Source organism: Protopterus annectens, chromosome 9.part0, assembly GCF_019279795.1.
Source record: "Protopterus annectens isolate FY-2018-M chromosome 9.part0, PAN1.0, whole genome shotgun sequence".
Classification (NCBI taxonomy): domain Eukaryota; kingdom Metazoa; phylum Chordata; order Ceratodontiformes; family Protopteridae; genus Protopterus; species Protopterus annectens.
In genome coordinates, this window is record NC_056743.1 from 269,502,975 (window position 1) to 269,526,959 (window position 23,985).

General features: G+C 39.0%; 1 protein-coding gene across 1 annotated transcript in view; it reads left to right on the forward strand.

Moving 5' to 3' along the window:
• Positions 1–23,985, forward strand: part of LOC122811184 (ubiquitin-conjugating enzyme E2 variant 3-like) — a gene marked incomplete at its 5' end in the record, with an annotated part of 386,567 nt that overhangs the window by 17,309 nt on the left and 345,273 nt on the right. The window contains 1 exon segment of the mRNA XM_044082856.1: positions 7,011–7,141. Within this exon segment, the coding sequence (XP_043938791.1) occupies positions 7,011–7,141 (131 nt within the window).

Consider the following 23,985-nt stretch of genomic DNA (forward strand, 5'->3'; position numbering starts at 1 on the left):
GAAAGAAGACTGAATGAATGACTGCACAAGGCTGTACAGTGCATGTCCCTCGCAAAGTGGATGGACAACTTTTGGCATGTCTTTGCTTTCTGCTGTAGATTCCAGCTGTTAACACACTACTCTTTTCCATGTCAGACCTTTGAAACCCTGCTTGTTTCTGTCTGCCTATGTGCATCTCTCATTGACAAAAATATGTTTGGAGGGAGGAATGGATTAGATTTGTGACATTAAAATTATTTCACTGTCCTCTTATTTTATTCCACTTTTTTGACTTTTTGACATTTAAATGTATTGTGTCCATTTAACATATCCAGCTGTGAAGTCCATTCATTTTGAGTGGTGTTAGTTGCTCTGCATTCCTTTTGGTGAGCTGAGAAATAAGCAGATACCTACTATACTTACCCAAGAGAATCCTGTCATCTGCTACTTACGTAATTACAGCCTGTTTTAACTTCTAAAATTACTGCAGTCTTATTTGTGAAACTTCATGGTTTAAAAGTATTTCAAATTGTTGGCACTTTGAAAATACTATATATCACATTCATAAAACGTACTGCGCTATGCGCCGAGTTAGTTTTGTGACGTGATGATTTAAGTCTGAACTTCAGAAGAGATCCAGTTTCCAATTTCAATAGGACTTCCAGATTCACTTTTTAATTTTACTGGAGAAAAAATGATTGGAGTGGACACTGCTCAGCAGGAAGTTGCAAGCAGTGAATGTTGACTTAATTCTTTTGAACTGAACATGACTTCACACACTCTGCTTTTCAGTGTTTTTTTTTTTGCACTGACCTATTATATGTGAGTAAATTAGCAGGGATGCTAGTAATGCTGGAATGAAGAATTAAAAATGCAGTCATTGTACAGTAACAATGGCTTAATGAAATCAATACACAGTAATGCACACAATGGGATTAATGATATTCATAATAGTAATAACAACCCTAATAATCATGGACATTATATATATATATATATATATATATATATATATATATATATATATATATATATATAAACACACACACACACACGCACACACACATGGGAAATTGTTATTTTTAATCAAAGGCTTCTCACAAATCCATGACCAGAAGTGGTTTACTGTCTAATCTGATCTGGTTTTCTACTGGGCCTAATGTTCACAAACATATTGCACAGAGAGATATAGAAATCTTCCATGTGCTAGGGCTAGCTTTTCATCAATCAGTCCATGACTCATAGTACTTGATTGCCCGCATATAAAAGTCCTTTCCTATTCATGAGTTGTGCACAAGAGCTGCTGCCTGCCTTTCTCCTCTTCTCAGATTTAGTGATAGCAAGCTCTGCTGTGGGGCAGTGAAAGGTCTGCATCTACCCAGAAAAAAATGACTGCATGACAATTACATGACAGAGTGTCCTCAAAATCCCCCATTATGTGATGTGTTGAGTTGCAGACTTGCTTGACTGCCTGTGGTCCACAGATCTGTTGTGATATCTGAGCAGGCAAACTGTGTTCATATGCTTGTGGTATCTGTACACATGCATATGTCTTCCCAGATCTACTGTTAGTAGTATCATTTTTCCGGGGTACATTGTATATCCACTTGCAGTGAGATGGAAGACTGTCCTGCCTTTTTCAGTAGGGATGAACTGCACCTGTCTCTGTCTTCACAGTATTGTTGCATACTGGCTAAGACATCTTCTACCCCATTGTATCCATTTTTGGTAATTGTAGTCTGCTCAGGCTACCAACCTAGTAAATCCAAATTCAGATCTGGCCAATATCGTTGTAGGTCTATTCAGTACTGAGAACCTAGGTAAGAAAATGCCTTTCCTTGAAACCTTTTTGACTCAAGGAAACATAGATATTTGTGTTCTCATTCAAATATAGTTCCACTGCAGTGACAACAGACTCTCTTTACCTGGATATACCGCCTTCTACTCATTTAGGCCCACAAGTGTAGTTAGCAGCAATACTGGAGGTGATGTCTGTGTTTTTCTAAAACACTGTCACTACCAGCTTAATCACCTTGAACTCCTCTGAATCCTTGTACTGGTAAACAAGACTTCATATCACATCCTGGCCAACTAAAGAACCCTTTTCATGACGCCTGCAAATCAGAAACCATATCTTAATAAACCAGAGTCCCTCTCCACTGACCCAAACACAGTCATTCTAGGGGAACTTTAACTGCCCCCCCACCGCCACTACCACCAGCATTAACTGGTACGCCTAGACCTCAACAGACAAATATGGCAGTGTTTTTTGACTTGTAGTATAAACTCTTTTGATCAAATAGTACACTCCCCCACTAGAGGCACCAACATGCTCGATCTTGTCCTCACCACCACAGGCCCTGTCTGCTGCCCACCCACTGTCAAATCATCATTGGTCAAATCAGATCACTGTGCTGTAATATTCATTATATAGTCCCACTACATATCATCATCCAATCCTGCCATATTTAAAGCCTTCTCTAATGCCAACATCTTCACTCTTACTACTGACTTGTGATCCTTTAACAGACCTCAACTCCTCAATGACCATATAGAAGGTACTCAAGTATTCCCAAAAGTTTATACTCCCATCTCAGCACTTGCATAGGTTTATGCTCTTAGTTTCTTCACAGCTTCCGAGTTAAAAAACAAGCCAGTCTGATAGGATTTAGCTGTAAACAAATTTTAAAGAAGGACAAAGCTGGCAACCATAAAGAAATAACAAAATCACATCATGCTAAAATCAACCTCTAAAGGGTCAATAATGAAATGAGATCAGATTCTATAAAGTTAATTGTACAATAAAAATTACTGTTAGTGAAATATAACCACAAGATGATCTTAATTATGTTTAGAACTTCAGAATAATACCCGTACATATTGAAATCCTGAGGATATAGCTAATAACCTTGCAGAGAAAGTCATCTCCAACTTCTTGCCCTGTCACCTCCGCATTTCATAGTACAAAAGTACTCAGTCCATAGTCCCCTCCCCCCAAAAAACACCTCTGAACAGATGCTAAAAATGATCTCCAGTACCAAAAGCACCTGGTCTGTGGGCCCAGACAATATACCAGGCTATTTCTCGGTCAGTTTGAAATGCCCTTATTGGACTTTCTTCTTAAACTATTCAACTGGAGTTTCTCCACTGGGTATATAACAGACACCTACAGAACATCTGTAGTTTTGCCCATCTGCAAAGGAGGCCCTATCTTGGACTGTGGACACTATAGACTTTGTCAACCTCATCAGCGTCATTTTCAAGATAATGGAACAATTAATCATGGATATGATTATACAGTCCCTACAACGAAAGATTATGCCTATTAAATTTAGTTGAGTGCTTTGAAAGGGTCACAGAAGTACTGGGTATGGGTAACTCTCTGCACGCAGATTACCTTGATTAGGCTAAGGCCTTTGCCACTATACCCCACTCTGGAATCATTGAGAAACTGGTCAAACTCTATCTAAATCTCTGTATAACCCAATTGGCTTGCCAGCTGCCTGGGATAACCAGTGGAGTACCCTATAGCTCTTGTTCTGGGACCACTCCAGTTTGGCATTTACTTCTCTGATGTCAAAATCACTGAAGACCTTTGACTGACTATATTTACAGATGATTCCAAGCTTGGAGGTATCATCAGCTCTTCTTGAATACACTTGTCTCCTTCATGAAGACCTAACTTGGGCAGTATCATAGTGTCAGGACCATGATATAAAACTGAATAGCTTCATTGATTCTTAGGTAGTTACTAGGCATGCAACCCAGGAGACCATTAAGAAGTCTAGCCTGAATTCCCTGTTTCCCCGGAGCACTGTCTAGTTAAGTGACTTGCTCAAAGTCACACAGTAAGCAATTTAAAGTGGAATGCTTCAGTCCCTTTACCCTTGACACAGGAGGCAGCTCATTAAGAAGTCGGAGCTTAACTCCTCTGTGTTAACTGACAAAATGTAGCATTGTACAGTTTGGGAAACAGGACCTCTCACTTACATATGTCGTATAAATGACACTCCCTTACAGAATACACTGTAATTAGAGAGCAGTGCAGCTTTTGGGGTAATGAATTCTCCTTTGATCATCATGCATCCACTGTCATTAGGTAGGTCATCCACCGCAACCAGCAAATTACTAAGGGCATCTCCTCTTAGTCCAGAGAGGTCATCATTAACCTCTACTCATCAGGCCCATATTTTCGTATTATAATATACTGTGATTTTGGTTATGTACCTATGCAAGCATGTAATCCATTTTGGAAAACAAATTAAGTATGATCTCCCTAACTTATCCAGAACATCTAAAAACCCTGCCCTCTCTCTCCTGTATTTTTGTACAGACTCCAATACCAACATGGTGATTTGTGCCTAGCTTACAAAGCTTTAAACTCACCATTTCTGCTTGATCTACTCTTTTTATCTGTAAAACCAGTAATACTGCAAATTGAAGATCAAGTGACTTATAGGCATTGTAACATAAATAAGAATTGGAGTGACATGTATGTCATCCAGAGAATAATCTCCCACTTCTGGAACAAACTCCTTACTATTCAACATGTTAAAGTTAGGATACTGCTCAATGTTAATACCCATACTCTCTTTTAGGGAACAGACTTGTAGGTGGTCGTCAGGAGAACAATGCTATGTTGATTAGGCCCTCATTCAGAAAATAAAACAATTTCAACAATGAAGGAATTAAAAAAAATCCTTGTACATCCACCTTGACAGCAAAGCAAGCTGCAAGTGCTACAGGGACAATGGTTGGCCTTCTGAAGTGTTATACTCCACCAGTTCAACGATAACATTTGTAAATATTATACATAACCATTTTGTGTACTGCATAATGCTATTTATGCTTTGTACAGTTGTATCACAGGAATTGTGTAAATGTCTTTTCTATTTCTGTGCAGTTATGTACAAGAATATGTGACAGTTGTGTAAATGTCTTTTCTATTTTCCGTACAATTATCAGTTGTAGAGCTCATATTGCATGTTCTCCTTGAGCTCGGTCCTGACTGAAAAGAGTCAATTGATCACCATACTAACCAGCTTAACAAAAAAAAAGCATTTCCCTTGCTATCTTTAAATCTAGTATAGAAGAGTGGATCGGAAACTACACGTTTATTCCAGGCCTGTCCTCCTACTGTTATCAACAGGGGGAGCAGGTAATTGGGTGTGTATCTGGGACTGAAGTGGCTAACCTTTGAGTAGCTTAACTGATTTGTTGCTTTGATGCAAACTGTGATCTGTGGACTTGTAGAAATTAAATTTCAAACAGTAATAAGTGAGGTTAAAAAAACAAAACACAACCAAATAAAGTCTAAAAGAAGGTAAAATTGAGTGCAGTATATCCTTAGACTGTAGTTTGGTGAAGCTATAAAAGTAAGATGTTTGTCAGCAGTTTAAGAATGTAGAGGCCTTCAGTAAAATGCCAGGTCACGCTATACTATGTTAATTCAAAAAGATGTTATCATGCTTTGTAAAGAGTTTTTAAATCTGCTTATGGTGAGGTCGTGGTGAGAAACACAATGTTACTATCAAGAATAAGAAAATTGATTAGTGGAGTACCACTGGATTTGGTCCTGCACACTCAATTTGTTTGCTTCAGACACAACTGAAGGGACAAAGAATATATTCATCATCATCACTGATGACAGAAAAATAGCTACAGTAGTAGTAGAAGATTGGGGAGTGGGATAAGGTGGTGAGTCTAAAGATAGATTAGGAAAGGTTGAAGCCATGTGGCCAGAAAGGTGGTAGATGAGTTTCACTGCTTACAAGTTTGCAAAATATTGCACGTAGTTCACAAAACCTCTGGTATGAATTATTAGTTGAGGGAGTGAAACTGATGTCAGAAGAGCAGGAAATGCAGCTGGGACTGTGTTTAATATGACTGGAATGCAACATCACACAGAATGCAGGGGTGTAGCCTAAGGAGGCTAGACTCCAGATGCAGAAAACATATCACCAGACGCTAGAGGACCTGGAGTTGTACTAATTAAAGACAAGGAGAGATAAGTGTGGCATGGTATTGTTACAAAAATTCATATTAAGGAGATTTGATGGGGTTATCCTGAATGCCAAGGACAGAGGGATGAAGGGAAGGCACAGAAAGTATATTCTAGGGACTGATTACTCCCTGGTTTTCCAAAAGTACTTTCTTTGCCCCCTGTCCAGTCAGTCATTTCTCAGCCGCCTTCCGATCAGTCGGTCCATTAATTCCCCATCACTGGGGTGAGGGTGGACTTTGAAGGGCCTTCATTCAGATAGCCATCTTTAATGGTGTCATTTTTCTTTGTGCTACTGTATCCCAGACATGCATCTGACAGAACAATGAGAAGGGGACTGGCAGTGAGCCTTAGCAAAGTGAATCACCTCATCTCCACAGAGTGTTTCCTCTTAGGCGGGCTCTGCCTTTCCCTGTGAAGGTGGTGGTGATATTTTGTGGTCTCTGCTGGTGAAATTGTTTCATTAGTTTTCCCCCAAGTGCATGCAACCCTCTTCCCCCAGGAGAGATGAGTAGGCCATGCCTCTTGAATTGTCTCCTTCCCTACCTGGCTCCTCCAGTGCTAAGGCTGCTAAGCATGCGCCAGTCACCTTGCCTGCTGTCTGAAAATCATCTTCTGCACCAGAAAGCTGTGTTTCTAAAGTAATTTCTCACAGAGGTGATTGAGGAGACATGAAACGGATTGTCAGAATGATAAGAAGAAGCCCTTCGGCGGCAATTCAGCATGGAAAGAGACATTTGGAAAAAGGGTGGGGAAAAGGTAGTGATGGAGAAGGCATGGCATGTTAATTGCATATAAAGAGCACACTGGAGGTGATTATGTTCTAATTCTTCTTTTATTAGAAGTAATGTATTAGCATGTTTCAAAGTTACAGTTCACAAGCTTATTTTTAAATTACAGAATTGCAGAAAAAATGTAGAAGAAAACTAATTACTTAAATGTTGAGTGTATAAGAGCTACTCAAAAGCTGCATGTCAAATTGTATTGTTTCATTTTGAAGTGACATTTTTGTCTTTTTTTAACTTGTTAGGTGTGTCTGATATGAACCTTCAGTCACAAACCAAGCCTGGTGTGCAGGACAGTGTTGAACCAGCCAGCAAAGTGACAGTAATTGGAGGTGGAGATTTAGGCATGGCTTGTGTCATGGCAGTTAAAGCAAAGGTATAGTTGTATAAACGAACAGTAAAACTATGATTTGTAAGTATTTTTTGTCTGTACATACTGCTGTTGCATCTTGTTGCACTCCTCTTGCTTGTATATGTGCACTTGCAGTCTGTCTATACTGCTTGACCTTGCAGAGCATATCCTGGAACATATTCCATTTTTCTTAGATACAGAGAAGAACTTGAAAAAAATATTTTTTGTGTCTACCCTCCTGCCATTTGCTTGCTTTGTGAAGGCAACCATAATACCAAACTAATGAAGTGGTGTGTTTGTGCATCTCCATGTCTTGACTAGAGTAAATATGCATTGCTTACCAGATGCAGCTCTTCCTGTATGCCCACTGTTGTGTGTACCTGGCCCTCAGGTGAAGTGCATCTGCCAAGACTCACAAAAGGCATGGCATAACAAGTTACCACCTTATTCCTAGACTGGGTAAGCTGGCATTAGCTGCTGCTTCTCAACATTGAGTTAGCTCCTGCTGTGCCAAGGCCCAGTATTCTTAAGTAGACAGATTTAGGGTTCCCAGCACTGTGTGCCAGAAAACTGACTAAAAAATATTGTTTGATATTTTGTATTCCACTCGTGCCTTATTGTGGGACATGCAGTGAAACCAATGGTTAAAAAAACAAATGCCTGACAGACCATGTGATTTAAAGGCAGTGCTTGTCAATGGTGTGAAGCTGCTTCTAGAATTGTAGACTGTATTATTACAGTGCATTTTACAGTGCCAGACAGAGTCAAGTTCAGTAATTAACCAGCCTGTGACATCTAGTACTGGGTGCAGTATGACTGTGAGGAGCACATCTAGTGCTGGGTACAGCATGACTGTGAGGAGCGCATCCAGTACTGGGTGCAGCATGACTGTGAGGAGCACATCTAGTACCAAGTGTAGCATGACAGTGAGGAATGCACATAATACTGGGTGCAGCATGACTGCAAGGAGCGCATGTAGTACTGGGTGCAGCATGACTGCGAGGAGCGCATGTAGTATTTGGGTGCAGTATGGCTGTGAGGAGCACATCTAGTACTGGGTGCAGCATGACTGTGAGGAGCGCATCCAGTACTGGGTGCAGCATGACTGTGAGGAGCGCATCCAGTACTGGGTGAGAGGAGTGCATGTGTGTATATAAATATATATATATATATATATATATATATATATATATATATATATACCATACACACACACACTTACATGTATTTGTGTGTGTATATATACACTAATAAAAAAGAAATAAAAGCATTTCCACTGTTGTTTTTTCTTGGAGTATACATATATTTTCATCAGTTTAACTCATTCCAACGTTACATACATTGTTTATGTCCTCCCTTTGCTTATGCCTCAGTCATACTCCCGAACATTATTCTGTGTTTGCTTTTCCCAAAATTCCATTTACTTGCATGCAATTTGTTCCTTTCCTTTTCAAAAGATCCCACATCTAGTTTCTTAATCTCCTTTATAACATTCAGTACATCAGTTAAAGTTGGTTTAGATTTTCTTTTCCATTTTCTCATGATTGCTTTTTAAACAGTCAGTGACATTAAACTAAGATCTTATTGTCTTTAGGGAATTCAGATCCTGCGTTCCTGCTCAAAATAATTTCATTAGTTATAACCATATGCTACCTCAGCATGTCTGCTAAAGTACTCTGTAGGGATTTTTTTTTAATCTGCCAACTCATTCCAGTCCCAAAAACATGTTCAGTTACTTTTGTCATTCACATCACACTTCTGGCGTTTGCTGTCTACCTGAGGAAGCATTTTCTGAAGTCTGCTTAGGGTATAAAAATACTTATTCAAACACTTCCAAGCAAAAATCCTAAACCATACAGATGTCCTTCCATTGTTCCTTTGTAAATTGCCTTTCCAGTGTATTTTACCAAACTTTTCTAATCTCATTTGACAGATTCTTATAGTTGTCATGCCCTGCTATTTTTTTTTAACAGCAGCTTCTGTTCTAGACACAATTAAAACCTGTACCGGTGTGCTGGTCTTTCTCTTAGCATTGCCTTGTTCTGTTCTTTTTGCCTGGCCTCTGAAGTCCACCCCTGGTAGGGAAGGCAGTCTCTAACCTGCAGTCCAAACTTTTGCTTGGCCTTATCCCATTCTGTTATCTCTCTCTCTCTGTCTGTAGTTATTTGCTCCCAGTACATAGGTTCCTTTGACATTTTTCTTAGGTAAATTCCAGACCCATAGTGCCTGTTTTCTATATCCCTACTTGCAGTTGTCCGTATTGCCATAATCTCCTTTCCCATGTTGACTTAATTCTTAGAGTAATTTCTGCTACTCCATGGCTGTAATGTTCTGTATGCTGATTGTTCTCCTTAAGGACCTGCATAGAAAGTCCACGTCTCTCCTCATCCCTGAAATATGTCTTCATGTGATGTATAACCATCTGAATGTGCTATTTATGAGGCTTTACTGTGTATCTGTTGAGTATCCTTTCAGATCAGGTAATCCTAAACCACCTCCTTCAGTGAGAACGAACAGCTTATCCTACTCATCTCTTCCTTACTTCCCCTCCCTATATAAATTCCTTCAACTGTTTTTATAAATGATTTTCCATAACTTTTCTGGTTGGTAAAAATATAGCTGACCTGTATATAACACTAAAGGGATTAAAACATTTCCCATAATCAAGAGCCTCTCAGTTTCAGTATCTTTTGCCTAAGCTCTTCTCGCGTATCCATAGCTGCCATAACAAATCCTTTTTAGTCCATACATCTACGTACTTTATCTTATTATGTCCTCATAAATGTGGGTACATAGTTAACTGCCATAGCCTTATAGCCTTTGTTTTATCTTCTTTAATTTTGTATTCCAAAGAGATATAAAACTATCTCAGAATGTTCCACATCACCAAAATGTCCATTTATGGATCTTTCAAGTACAAAATAATGCCATCTCCGAATAAAGCTAACTTTTCTTGTTTACCATACCCTTTATATTATTAAATTTGTGACCCCTTTATTTTCTTTGTCAGTAGCTCTAAATATAATCCAAATAAAGTGAAAAGAGGATACTCCTGTCTTGGTCCTCTGTTCAAGCAGTGCTTGTTGGAGAAAAACCCTTCCGCCTTAATTCTTGCCTCTGACCCTTCATATGTCCTCCTAATTAACCCTTTTATTCTGTCAGGGAATGCAAATGCTACCATTGCCCTACTCATAAAATCCTAGTTGACTCTATTAAATGCTTTCTCTGTATCTAGACCTGCGGTAGTGGCATTTTCTTATATTCAGATTCCCTTTGACATTTTTCTTAGGTAAATTCCAGACCCATGTTGCCTGTTTTCTATATCCCTACTTGCAGTTGTCCGTATTGCCATAATATCCTTTCCCATGTTGACTTAATTCTTAGAGTACTTTCTGCTACTCCATGGATATAATGTTCTGTATGCTGATTGTTCTTCTTAAGGACCTGCATAGAAAGTCCTCCTCTCTCCTCATCTCTGAAATATGTCTTCATGTGATGTATAACATTTTGAATGTGCTATTTATGAGGCTTTACTGTGTATCTGTTAAGTATCCTTTCAGATCAGGTAATCCTAAACCACCTCCTTCAGTGAGAACGAACAACTTATCCTACTCATCTCTTCCTCACTTCCCCTCCCATTATAAATTCCTTCAGCTGTTTTTATAAATGATTTTCCATAACTTTTCTGGTTGGTAAAAATATAGCTGACCTCTGTATATAACACTAAAGGGATTAAAACATTTCCCATAATCAAGAGCCTCTCAGTTTCAGTATCTTTTGCCTACTCTCTTCTCGCGTATCCATAGTTGCCATAACAAATCCTTTTTAGTCCATACATATGCGTACTTATCTTATTATGTCCTCATAAAAGTGGGTACATAGTTAACTGCCATAGCCTTATATTATAGCCTTTGTTTTATCTTCATTAATTTTGTATTCCAAAGAGATATAAAACTTACTCAGAATGTTCCACATCACCAAAATGTCCATTTATGGATCTTTCAAGTACAAAATAATGCCATCTCTGAATAAAACGAACTTTTCTTGTTTACCATACCCTTTATATTATTAAATTTGTGACCCCTTTATTTTCTTTAACAGTAGCTCTAAATATAATCCAAATAAAGTGAAAAGAGGATACTCCTGTCTTGGTCCTCTGTTCAAACAGTGCTTGTTGGAGAAAAACCCTTCCGCCTTAATTCTTGACTCTGACCCTTCATATGTCCTCTTAATTAACCCTTTTATTCTGTCGGGGAATGCAAATGCTACCATTGCCCTACTCATAAAATCCTAGCTGACTCTATTAAATGCTTTCTCTGTATCTAGACCTGCAGTAGTGGCATTTTCTTATATTCAGATTCCCTTTGAATCATCATTGTTCTGTTAATGTTGTCAAATGTTTGCTTTCCCTTCACAAAGCCACACTGATCCATATATGTCAGTTTTGGCAACATGTTACTATTTTCTTAGTATGAATGCAAAAGTTTTATAATCCTTGTTTAAAATTGAAATTGATCTATTTGAAGATGGCTCTGAAGGGTTTTTACCCTCTTTGGGTAATAGTCTCCAGAGCTTTCTTTCAAGATGCTCCTATGCCCCCTTCCTTTTTAAAGTACTTTTAAACAAAACCTTCCAGATCTTTATTACTTTCTTCTCTCCTAATGTTCAGATGTCCACAAGAGTGCTATGCGTTTCTGAACACTTTTCCAGTTGATTGTTTATGTATCACCATTTTTCTCACATCTTTTCCTAATGCAGCTACTATTTATTGAGCATCATTTTCCTCTAAGCTTGGCATAATTAAGTATTCATATTTTCATTTGTTTCTTTTCTTGGCTTCCATACTTCTCTTCTTTATATGATTTTTCATAAAAATTCCAAAATATCTCCAATACCTCTGTAGGATCTTTGCTTATTTTTCTTATCAAATTCTCCCCAAGTCTGGCAACAACACTTTTTACTTTGTTACCTAAGTTGTGTTAAATGTTTTTGTGCTCTGGAGTTATCAATATATAGTTGTTTTAACAGCAATCTCATGCATATTGTCCTAATATTCCATTGTTATGCCTGTAGCATTTTGCATTTGCTACTGTTCCTGTTCAGTGAAATTCCCCAACAGTAGTTTAACCTTTGTCAGCCCCTTTAAAATAATTCCTGTTACTCCTTGCCCATACCTCTTTCTAGCCTATTTTTAAACTTCATTTTAGCCCATTCACTAGCTATTCCATTTGAATATCTATATTGTCTAATAATTCTCAGATAATTTTCACTACCCATACCTTAAATTTATCTCTTTTTAACAGATAAGTAGGAAAGTGCCAGTGTCTCATTTTTACTTCACTGTCCTGCATCTTTATCTTAATTTTTAGTGTTGCATGATCTGGAATTGTTATTGCATGTCAAAGCATTCAATTACATGAACATGCTCTTGTGAAATAAAATACATCTCCAGTCTAGCCCAGTACCTTAAGGGGATAATATAATTCTGCCCGAGTACCTATTACTGAATTAATGTCTTCCATACCAAATATTCGCATACATTTCTTCAGAAATCTGTCTTCATTTGCTGTATGTCTCCTTTTACGTACCCCTGATACATCTCGACTGTTGCAAATCAAGTTCCAGTGCCCACTCATAAATAACATGCACTGCTGAAAGTGATTATTTTCCCAGAATTGTGTTAAGATCCATAATAGCAGTTTTAGATAGAATATAAACATTTGACAGTGTAATTCTCCTCCCGTGCCAATAAAATCTTACTACCAGAAATCTGCCATTATTGAATTTTTCCTCCTTTATGACTATAGGAGTCCTTCTAGCAGTGGGTTATTACTCCATTTTCCTTTCTCCATGATATTCTGCTGAAGGTCCACCTTGAAATTCCTTCTTTGTCAAAGTCAACATGCTCATTTATATCCAGATATGTTTCTGACAACATTGCTATTTCCACCCTATACTTGATGACATTCAGTACAAATATACATAAAGAGCAAATAGTAAGGCCAGTTACATTCCATGATAATATGGATAGGTTAGCTATTATGAGAGAAAACTGTTGCTCCCACCTGTTATACATAATAGTTCTTTTGAAAGTGTATTTCCATCTTTAGATTACATGCACAATTCTAATGTTTGGTAGGCAGATAACTTATGCAGTTGTTTTTTCTCATCTCCATTTGAACCTATATCACCTTTTTCACGACGTTTTGCTTCCATGAAAACACTAGGACAGTAAAAACTTAATACATTTTCAGAACCTCCATCTTCCTTTCACTTACAACAAATACATAAAACTATGTATATTTTCTCCCCTCCAGATATGAGCAGTTGCCCCAAATTGACATCTATACCCACAGGCATTACGTATTCTAAAGTTAAGGTTATCCATGCTAAAGCACATTACAGCTTTATTGCTGTCTATTTTTTTTTTTTAATCTCCATTCCCATCCCAGCGCAAAGATATATTAAATGCATTATACTAGTAAGGCTGTTGGGGAGGCAACTACTTATTTATCTTATTCCTCTCCCATAGTTTTAAGCTTCTTTTATTTCTCACTGAACTCCAATTCGTAATTAAATGCTGACTATGCTGTTACTTGTACTTTACTCTTAGCATATAGCATTCAGAGGTCTCATAATTAATTGCCTGCAGCTGCAGACAGCTTGTCTCCATGTAAGATGCATGGAAGAATCTTTGTAAATTTCCAAGAGTTCTCATGATTAATTGCTTGCAAATGTAGGTTCATAGGTTGGTACTAGGCTATTGACCGTAGGGCCTATACAAGCCTAGCCATAACAATTCCCTGGCTATTTTTTCCCACACACATTTTGTCTTCCACTGAGAAAATTTGCTAATGGAAGCAACAGCTAATGAAGTTACAAATACAAGAAAACTACCATTTCCATGCCTTCCATCATTTTGCTTTAATTTTGAAACCTGTTTGCTTACAAATAGTTGTCTACAGCTGAAACTAAGGATATTTACCTAGATTTATATCCCTGAAAAACAAGGGAGACTATCTTAATTCTATGTATAATGTGATCAGTGCACTTTTCCACCCCCTTCCCACGTGCATGGTATCACAATACCATATTATCTTTACCTTTTTTTCATTCCAGCTTTTCTTACCTTGTTATAGTGCAAAGCTTGGGTACATTATAGCTAAGAAAAATTACTTTCTTGCATTAATATCCTTAGCATATACTGCAGTCACTGATAAGACTCCCCCACCTCACAATTAAAATACCCCTGTTTGCACGCTATACAAAACTACTTTACTTTATAATGTGCAAATTATATCACAAACCAACCTTTTATATAACTATTAATAAAAAAAGTATATATATATATATATATATATATATATATATATATATATATATATACTTATTCAGCCCCTTCTGTGTCCTTCTGAACATTCATAACGTAAAGTGGGATATATGCTTTTGCACTCCTCCCACCAATTTAACACAATCAATAACATTTCAGTCTTTCTCATCCACTTATTCTTGCACAGCCACATTTACCATTTTAATTTTAGATGGGACTGATGCTGTATAATCTGTCATTTATTCAGTAATTTCACAGTGTTGCTGGTCTTCTTCTTGGTAATTTCTATCTTCCAACACCAGTCTGTGGTTCAAATGTAGTGTACTCCTGGTTATTCTTGTTGTTTCCCTTTTTTGTAACCCATGCATTTTCCTTTGGAGTAATGGAAAAATTTGTACTGGTAGAGTCTGTCTCTGCAATGTATTACTGTTAGAAGGATGAGGAGCAGTCTTTATTGGTTAAACATTTTTTCCTGCTTAGCTTATTCTGCATCCAAAAATGTATTTGATCCTCCATGAAAAAAATGTTCTGAAGATGGTAGATACAGCAGCTTGAATCTCAGTCATGCCTGATTGAGGGGATAAACTTGCTTTTCTTCTGCCTGGTCTACAGTGAGTTATCTGTTTCCACAAACATGTTGTTGTTCCGAGTTTTTAATACTTTTCATTTCTGCCTCATTTTTCTCAGGAGCAATTCTTTCTTGCTGGTATGATTGCACATTTACTGATATATGTCTTGGCTCATTTCTTGTGGCCAGGTTTGGAGCATGCACAATATGCACTCTCAATTAACAAATTCTGCTGTGAAACACGAGCCCAATTTCTTATTTGTACTTTCATAAAGTTAATACAGTCTTTTCCTTCAAGTTTCTGTGGTACAGCAGACAATCTCAGGTTTTCTCTGTTCTCTGTCTTCTAGATGTGCTATTTTTGGAACATGTCTTCTTGAGATACCTTGATTTCAACCAGCCTTTTGTCTTTTCATACTCTGATTTTTGCAGTCTTAGCATTTCTTCTGCATTGCTAGGTAAAGCTTTCTGTTTTTCCAGCCTTTTATTTGACTGTATATATTTCTTCAATGTTTCACTTATTTTAAATACCTCTGAATACCTTTATTTTCCTTTAAATTATTGGAAAGCAGTCTCCTTCCTTTACCAAAGTTGAAACGTGAACTTTTTATTTGAACAGCTGCAGTATTCTTCCCGGCTAGAGCTTTGTCTTTTCATTTATTTGGTTGATTTTTCTGATTTTCCTCAAATGTCTTCTTTGCTGGCATTCAGGCAGTATAATTACAGGCCAGTAACTGAATTATATTTTATTTGCTAGCCTAAGTGTCTTTTTTCACATTTGCAGTTTTTACAATAGGAGAGCTCTAATTAACCTGTTAATTTGTGTGGAGCCGTCTTGCAAGTCCCCAGATATCTGTAATTAAAGGTATTTGTTATATGTTTTTCTTTTTGAAAGTTTTTTTTTTTGTTGTTTGTTAATCTAGAGAGAACTTTGTACTTTACCTAGCTACACATTAAGTTAAAAAGTTGGAGATGTTGCAGTTTGTTGGTTTCTGTCATAGTCTTGATCTTAATTTGACCCCACATATAAAGCTGAATTTTTCTACTCTGCCACCTTTTTTTTTTAAATACGAAATTGTCACAATGAAGCATTGGAATAATAAGTAGAATACACTTCCTGAGCTAACAGTTCCGAAGACAAGACAAGAAGCCCTGAGTTTTTAATTATGACATTTAAAATGACACGTTTACTTTTTCTGAAACAAATATAGCCTTTTCAGTCGATGTGATAAAACACACTAACTGAATAGTTTAGTTTGTGAGTTTGTTAGCCAGAGTAAAAGTCAAATGTATATGTTCAGTGAGAACTAAATGGCAAAAAAAAAAAAAAACATTGTGGGCCCAATACATCTGTAGACCTAGTAGTGGTACTAAGTAATATAGGACCATATCTCTAAAACCGTTTGAAGTTTTTTAGCTGATTTTCAGGAAGATGTGTTCCGACACTGTCACATAATGTACTTATTTCAGGTATCGATCTTTACCTTTCCATATTGATATTTACCATCAGCAGTTCAAAGCTGAGTATGAATTTAAAGTAGCCATGGAAACTAACAGTAGATGTAACTATGACCGGAATTTAAGAACTAATACCAAACAATGCTCAGAGCTAATTCACAGTGATACTGCATACTCTGACCCAAAGGAAATAGATAATATCTAAGCTGACAAATTTAATTTAAATTTTGCTCCACCCACAGTTTAAGCTGTTCCATAAATTTCACAGCCCTAGTTACTGTCTTTAATTAGCATGGAAAAATTTCTCTCTGCCCTTTCAAAAGCAAAGACCACCTTATCATTAGGCCCAGGTAACATAGCGGATTGCCTGATAAAATTTCAAAATATGGCATATCTGAACCCCTACATAACCTGTCTAATGCAAGCATCTCCACCAGTTGCATTCCGGAAGCCCAGAAAACAGCTATTGCAGTAATGTCACGCAAGGGTGTTCCAATCACAAATCCTGGTAACTATAGGTTCATAGGTAAGTACTAGGCTATCTGCCCGAGGGCATTTATAAGCCTAACCAGAATGTGTTGGCTTTCGCCGCCCCCTTAGATTAGTTCCCTGTGCTTCGGTCCAGCAGAGCCATTACTTCCCTGTGCCTGTGTCCAGCAGAGCCACTGCAGTGATCTCCGGGGTAAATTTTCTGTTTCCCATCCACTCATCAAGGTTTCTCTTGAAGAGTGTTAGTGAGGGACTCTGCCTAATGTAGATTGGAATCCTGTTCCAAAGCATGGGGAGTCTCTGGGACAGGAATCTATCTCTCCTGCACGTCCTATTTATCATTGTGGTGAGGTTTAGATCCCTAGAGCCTGTGGCTCTTGGGGATTTATATTTTTTAGGTGGAGCATGTCCATGAATTCTGGGTTGGACATGGCCTTGTATGTCAGGTAGAGATCACCTCTGAGTAAGCGATATGCAACTGAGTACAGCTGGAGTTTCTTCAGTCGGGCTGCATAGGGCATATGTTTGAGGCCAGTAATCCTCTTGGTGAGGTACTTCTGTGGTATTTCCAGCTGTTGCAGGTGTCTTGTAAGGTACATCCCAAATGGGGTGTTGTACTCTGTGATGGGTCTGATGAGTAGAGGGGCACAATAACCTCTTTTGTTCTAGGTACGAACCCTTTTGTGATTAGGTGGGCCACATTGAAGGATTTTCTAACCACTTTGGCATTATGATTATCAAAGGAGAGATTACTATCTACTTGGTTCCCCAGGTCCCTTATTACATTTTCTGTATTTAGGGGAGTACCACGTATGTGGTAGTTCGCAGGTACTTTGTTTTTTCCAAAGGGGATGACTATGCACTTTTTGACATCTAGCTTGAGGCCATGATTTTGACACCAGGTATCCGTCTCAGTGAGGCCCTTCTGGAGGATGTCTGTATCAGCTGGAGAGTCAGTTATGGCCCCCAGTTTGCAGTCGTCTGTGACCTTAGTCAGCCATAGTTCTCCTGTGTTTCCTTGTACCTCTGAGAAGTATGTACCGAACAGGAGAGGTCCCAGGAATGAGCCCTGGGGGATGCCACTTGTAACTGGTTTTGAGTCGGACCTAGATCCTGCAGCTCTCGCCATGTGGGTTCTGTCCATGAGCCAGTTGGCAACCCATCTCATGACGTAGGGGTTTATGTTCAGGCTGGTGAGCTTGTCTATAATACCAGAATGGGGAATGGTATTGAAAGCCTTTGCGTGGTCTAGGTAGCCTGTGTGGACCTTCTTTCCTTCATCTAAAGCCTTGGTAACTGTCTCAAAGAAGTCCACCAGGTTTAGGAGGCATGATCTGCCCTTAACAGCGCCAAACTGGGTAGGGTCCAATGTTTGAAGGTTCCCAATGTCTCTGTTAATGAATTCCATGGTGATGCACTCCATAGCCTTGCAGACCAGGCTAGTCAGGCTTATAGGGCGATAGTTCCCCGAGTCCGTTTTGGCTCCACCTTTGTGAAGCAGGATAACTATTGCTGTGTGCCACTCTATGGGTATGTAGCCTGTAGAGAGGCTGAGTTTGAACAATGTGTTTAGGTGAGGGGTTAGTCCATTTTGGAGCTCGTGTAAGACACAGCCTGGGACACCATCTGCTCCCATTGAAGCTGTATTTTTAGCTGTGGATAGGGCTGTTTTAACCTGTGTGTCAGTGATTGCCGGGGCACTACATCCTTCTGGTATGGTTATGGGCCATTTAGGGGGTGAAAGGGGGGTGAAGTTTGCAGTAATTCTGTCTGCCAGAATGTTGGCAATATCAGTTGATTCAGTGTATTTTGTGCCATTCTGCAGTAACTCAGAGCAGATCTGAGAGTTTCCACTTAGGTCCTTGACATAGCTAAAGAATGCTTTGTGGTTATCTTTGGAGTTCTTGGCAATTTTTCTTTCGAAGCTAGCTGTGGATGATTTTATGAGGGATCATAGTTTCTTGCTTATACTGATCAGGGATGTCTTTCCTTCTTGGGATTTTACTCTTTTCTGCACTAGTTTCCTCCTCCTATTGTGTAGCTTGTTTATGGCAGGGGTCCACCAGACTGATTTCCTTTTCTTGGAGGAGTGAGTCTTGGTTTTGCTTGGGATAGCACGATCCATGCATTATTGCAGGTGCTCATAGAGTGCCTTTGTAAGGGATTCAGCAACTTGGACAGTGTTGTCCTTTAGTATGGGGGCTGTGAACCTTTCCACCTCGGTCTTAAGTAACATGAAGTTTGCTTTTGAAAGGTTTTTCATTGTGATTTCCTTGATTTCAGGTGGGGGTGGAATGCGGATATCCAGAATGATTAGTCTATGGTCTGATCTAACCAGCGAGGGTTTGACCGCATGTATAGAACACTGGTTGCCCATTTTGGTGATGACCAGGTCCAATATGTTGTCACCTCTGGTGGGGGTGTTGACCAGTTGATCCAGGGCATTCGAGTTTATAAATTCTAGGAAGCGTTGGGCAAGGGAGTTAGTGCTTGAGTAGTTCTCCCAGTTAATGTTTGGGTAATTGAAATCGCCCAATATTAAGACATTTGGTAGGACCTTCATATTTTCCTGTGTCTCCCGAAATGCACAATGGGGGTCATGGTGGGTGATCTGTAGCAAGCTACAATTTGAATTGCAGTTTTGCCTGTTGTTAGTTGCACATGGATGATCTCTGAAGCATTGTGCTGTGCCACTAACCTGGAGGTGTGGGTATCCTTGATGAATATGGATACACCTCCACCTTTTGGGTTTCGGTCCGGGTTCTCTGGCCGGAAAGTATGGTATGAATTATAGACTGGTAGTGCTGGGGTGCTCTCTGGAGCCTTAAACCAGGTTTCTGTTACTGCACAGATATCGATGTTCTCCATACTATGAGTGCCTTGAGTGCATGCATTTTGAGGTTTAGACTTCTGGCGTTGAGTAGCATTACCCTCAGTTTTTGGTTACTTTTGCTGTTTATGGTGGTGGGTTTGTCTTTTGAACCTTGCCTAAAAAAGGCACTATGGGGGCGGCAAAAGCCTTGGCCAGTACTTGAAAGCCTAAGGGTGACAGGTGCAAGCCACCTCTTGCAAAGCAACGTGGCTTGTCGAGCATGTCATCCCAGGTGGACATATACTGGATCCCCTTTGAGTGACACCAGAATCTTAGCCAATTATTGAAATTGATAATCTTTTCTTTATACTGGGGCTTCATTCTTGGTCAGGGCAGGATGCTTCTCGGGGTCAGGGTCATACCTGCCTGGGCTGTGTGATCAAAGAGCTCTTCCATGTCTCTTTTCATGTAGTCCAGGGTGGTACGTCTCAGGTCATTCACACCAACATGGACAATGACAGAGTAGTATTTGTACTTCTGGAGTGACCTGAGTGCTTGTGTTATGTGGCGGATCCTGGCGCCCGACAGGCAGCTAACTGTAAACTTCTCTTTGTCCAGCCTAGTTAGTGGGACATCAGTGTGCCTGACTATAGAGTCACTTATTACTAGTGTGTTGGGTATGTTATTTTGCCTTAAGGGCTGTGATTGTGTGGCACACTGATTATGTGAAGTATGTGTTTCATGGTTTGTGATGGGGTGTGGAGGTTGCTTGGGTGTCTGCTTTGGAAGTCTCTGTTGCTTTTGCAGATTTTTATTTAGAGCCTCCGAGTATGTTTTCTTGTATTTATGTGTGTTATTTGCCGGTGTTGGTTTAGTAGGTCTTTGTGAGACTGGTGGTGTGTTACAAGTATTTTCCTTCTCCTCTTGACTATCAGTTCCAGTCTTGGGTTGAGAGAGCTTTGCCTCCAGTTTGGCTGTATAATTGCATCTCTCACATATGTTAGTGTTTGGTGGTAGGAGGAGAGGGTTGCCTGTGTACATGAGGCAGTTGTAACATTGCCTCAAAATGCCCAGATTCACCAGTTGGACTGGAGAGTACATCTGAAACTGCCCTTTGGACATGCCTGAATAGGTAAAGTGAGCTGTTTTACTGATTAGCTGGTAGGGACGAATAGAGAGCCTTGTCCTAGGGGATCTAGTGCTAGGGTTAATTAGTGCTTGCTATGAGTTTTGAGCAAGTGCTGGGCTGTCAAATGAATGGTTTGAGTGCTTAAGTTGAAAGTTTGTCTAGTTCCAAGGGAAAAATTGAAGAGCAGACTTTGTGGAGCCAGGAATAGTTTAACCCTAGCCAACCCTCACTGCCCGGCGTGCAAAACTGCACAATGCGGTTTTTATAGCAGGAAAATGAAAGAGATAGAAATTAGCCCAAAATGGCCAATAAACTACTAACTTCTGAGCTATAGCAAACAAGGCGCACACATTTCATAAAGAAACAGATCAAATAAGCAGGCACAATAAGCCTTTAACCAGAAATTCCCAGCTCAGAAGTCCGGAATCTAGCCTCTCCTCCCAGAAGAGTGCAGACTACAAACCTTCTTAATGTAAAATAACAGGCTTGAAGCCCAAGAGCTTAAACCAGAACCAATGCGCTTTTAGAATAACAGACACTGAGCGTTCAATCAGCAATTCCCAACTTAGAAGGATGTAAGATACCTGTCCTGCCACAACAATGCAGTCCACAAACCTTCTTAATGTAAAACAACTGATTTGAAGCCCAAGTGCTTTAACCAAAAGGCTTAGAATAACAGTTACAATTTAATCAGGCTACTACCAAACAGTAATAACTGCAGCATAATAATGCAATTGAGTACTTTTAAGAAGAAGCACAAGCAAAATAAGGTAATAAAGTGGGACGAAACACAATTACAGTAAAAGCAGTTGAATAAAGTGCAATTTTTTTATATATATAACAATAGAAAACGAGCAACCTGATGTAAACAAATTACCCAATTAAGCAGTAAAAAAACCTCAAAACTGAGACCTGTTCCAGCAGTCTTCAGTCTGACAAGTTCTAACCGCACACTCCTGCCACTAGGGTGCTGAGGAACCTTTTCCAAAAAAGATTGCCTGGATTAGTGCTCAAGTTATACAAACAAAGCTAGATTCAGCAGGCTTGAATCTTGTCTATGCTACAGCAGGCAAGGCACACCAATATCAGAAAAACAGTTAAAATGAGCAGGCACAGTAAGCCTTTAACCAGAAATTCTCGGCTCAGAAGGGTAGAATCTAGCCTCTCCTCCCAAAAGAGTGCAGACCACAAACCTTCTTAATGTAAAATAACTGGTCTGGAGCCCAAGTGCTTAAACCAGAGCTAATACACTTTTAGAATAACAGACACTGAGCCTTCAATCAGCAATTCCCAACTTAGAAGGATGTAAGCTACCTGTCGTGCCACAACAGTGCAGACCACAAACCTTCTTAATGTAAAACAACTGGTCTGAAGCCCAAGTGCAATAATCAAAAGACGTAGAATAACAGTTACAATTTAATCAGGCTACTACCAAGCAGTAATAAATGCAGCAGAATAAACACAATTGAGTTTTTTTAAGAAGAGGCAAAAGCAAAATAAGGTAATAAAGTAGGAAGAAACACAAATACAGTAAAAGCAGATGCAGTGCAAATTGTTTCATATATATATATATATATATATATATATATATATATATATATATATATATATATATATAAACAATAGAAACAAGCAAACTGATTTGAACAAATTACCCAATTAACCGGTAAAAAAACTCAGAACTGAGCCCTGTTCCAGCAGTCTTCAATCAGACAAGTTCAGGGCCTAAGTGGGTATGCCTACTTAAATGTTCTCTCTGTAATTAAGCTAATGAGACTAGACGGGTCTATATTAGAACACAGAACATTCAAAATGTCATGTGTTTTATTATTGAACCCTAGCAATCGAAAATGCAAAACATCGAACATTCAGAACAGAGAATTTTTTCCTAGGGAAAAGATTTGCTGTTCAAAAACACATACAAACAACACAAGCACACCAAACAAACAGCAATCCACACACATACACCTAAACTCTTACACCTAACCCTACACTAAACAATACATACACCATTAACTATCCACTTACCTTAACCCTAACCCTAAGGTCTGTCACTATCGCACAGTCATCTCACCCGTGCCCTAACCGTAACTCACCTAACCCGCACACTTACCTGAACCCGACCCATAACTTTCCACCAGAGCACTGAAAATACCAAAGCAACAGAAACAGACAACCAAATTCTTTCCCTAGGAAAAAATCGGTTTTCTGTTTCTTTGATATTTTCAGCGTTCGCTGAAAACAGGTCGATATTAGAACACTCGACATTTCGAATGTTCGGTGTTCTGATATAGACCCGACTAGACTAGGATAGAGCTGGGATAGGGCTGAACTATAAACCCATTAGTTTCACTAGCCTCATATGTAAAATTATAGAACATATCATCTTAGACCTCATTAATCTGGATCAAAAAAGCTCTAAACCCTTGGTCCTCATCAGTTTGGCTTTATCAAAGGAAGGCTCTTCCTTGTTAACCTTTCTAATTTCTTTGAAAAATGTGACTGAAGCAATGCATAGCAGTTATACACTATAAGCATATCTGGCTATGACCAAGGCTTTTGACTGTATTCTCTGTGTGGACATTGACAGATTTCTAAATCTAATTGGCTGTCTGCCAGAACCCTTGTGGTTAATGTTGCAGGTGCTACTTATGAAAGTAAAAATGTTAACCAGTGGATTCACCACAGAGCTCACTGTTGGGGTTTTCCTGTTTGGTATATACTACTTAGCTCTTCAAGCCAACAGTCCTGGCCTATGGCTGTCTAATTTGCAGATGACTGTGAATAGGGCCTGGTTATTTGATCTACCACCAACCAACTAGCTTACAATTGATCTAACATAGGTTAAACCATGTGAACAATTGCTGCAAGATCAGTGGTCTCAAATTAAATGTGAAACTGTTTAGTATTTTCACCTACCACATAGGTGAACTACTCATCTAGTCAAGCACTGTCATATGGGATATAGGCACTGTTGATGATAATTCCTTATCTTTTGACAATCATGTCTTCACAGTAATTCAGAACACCTTCCATCTGGGTTATCTAATATCCAAAGGCATCTCCTCTAGATCCAAAGAAA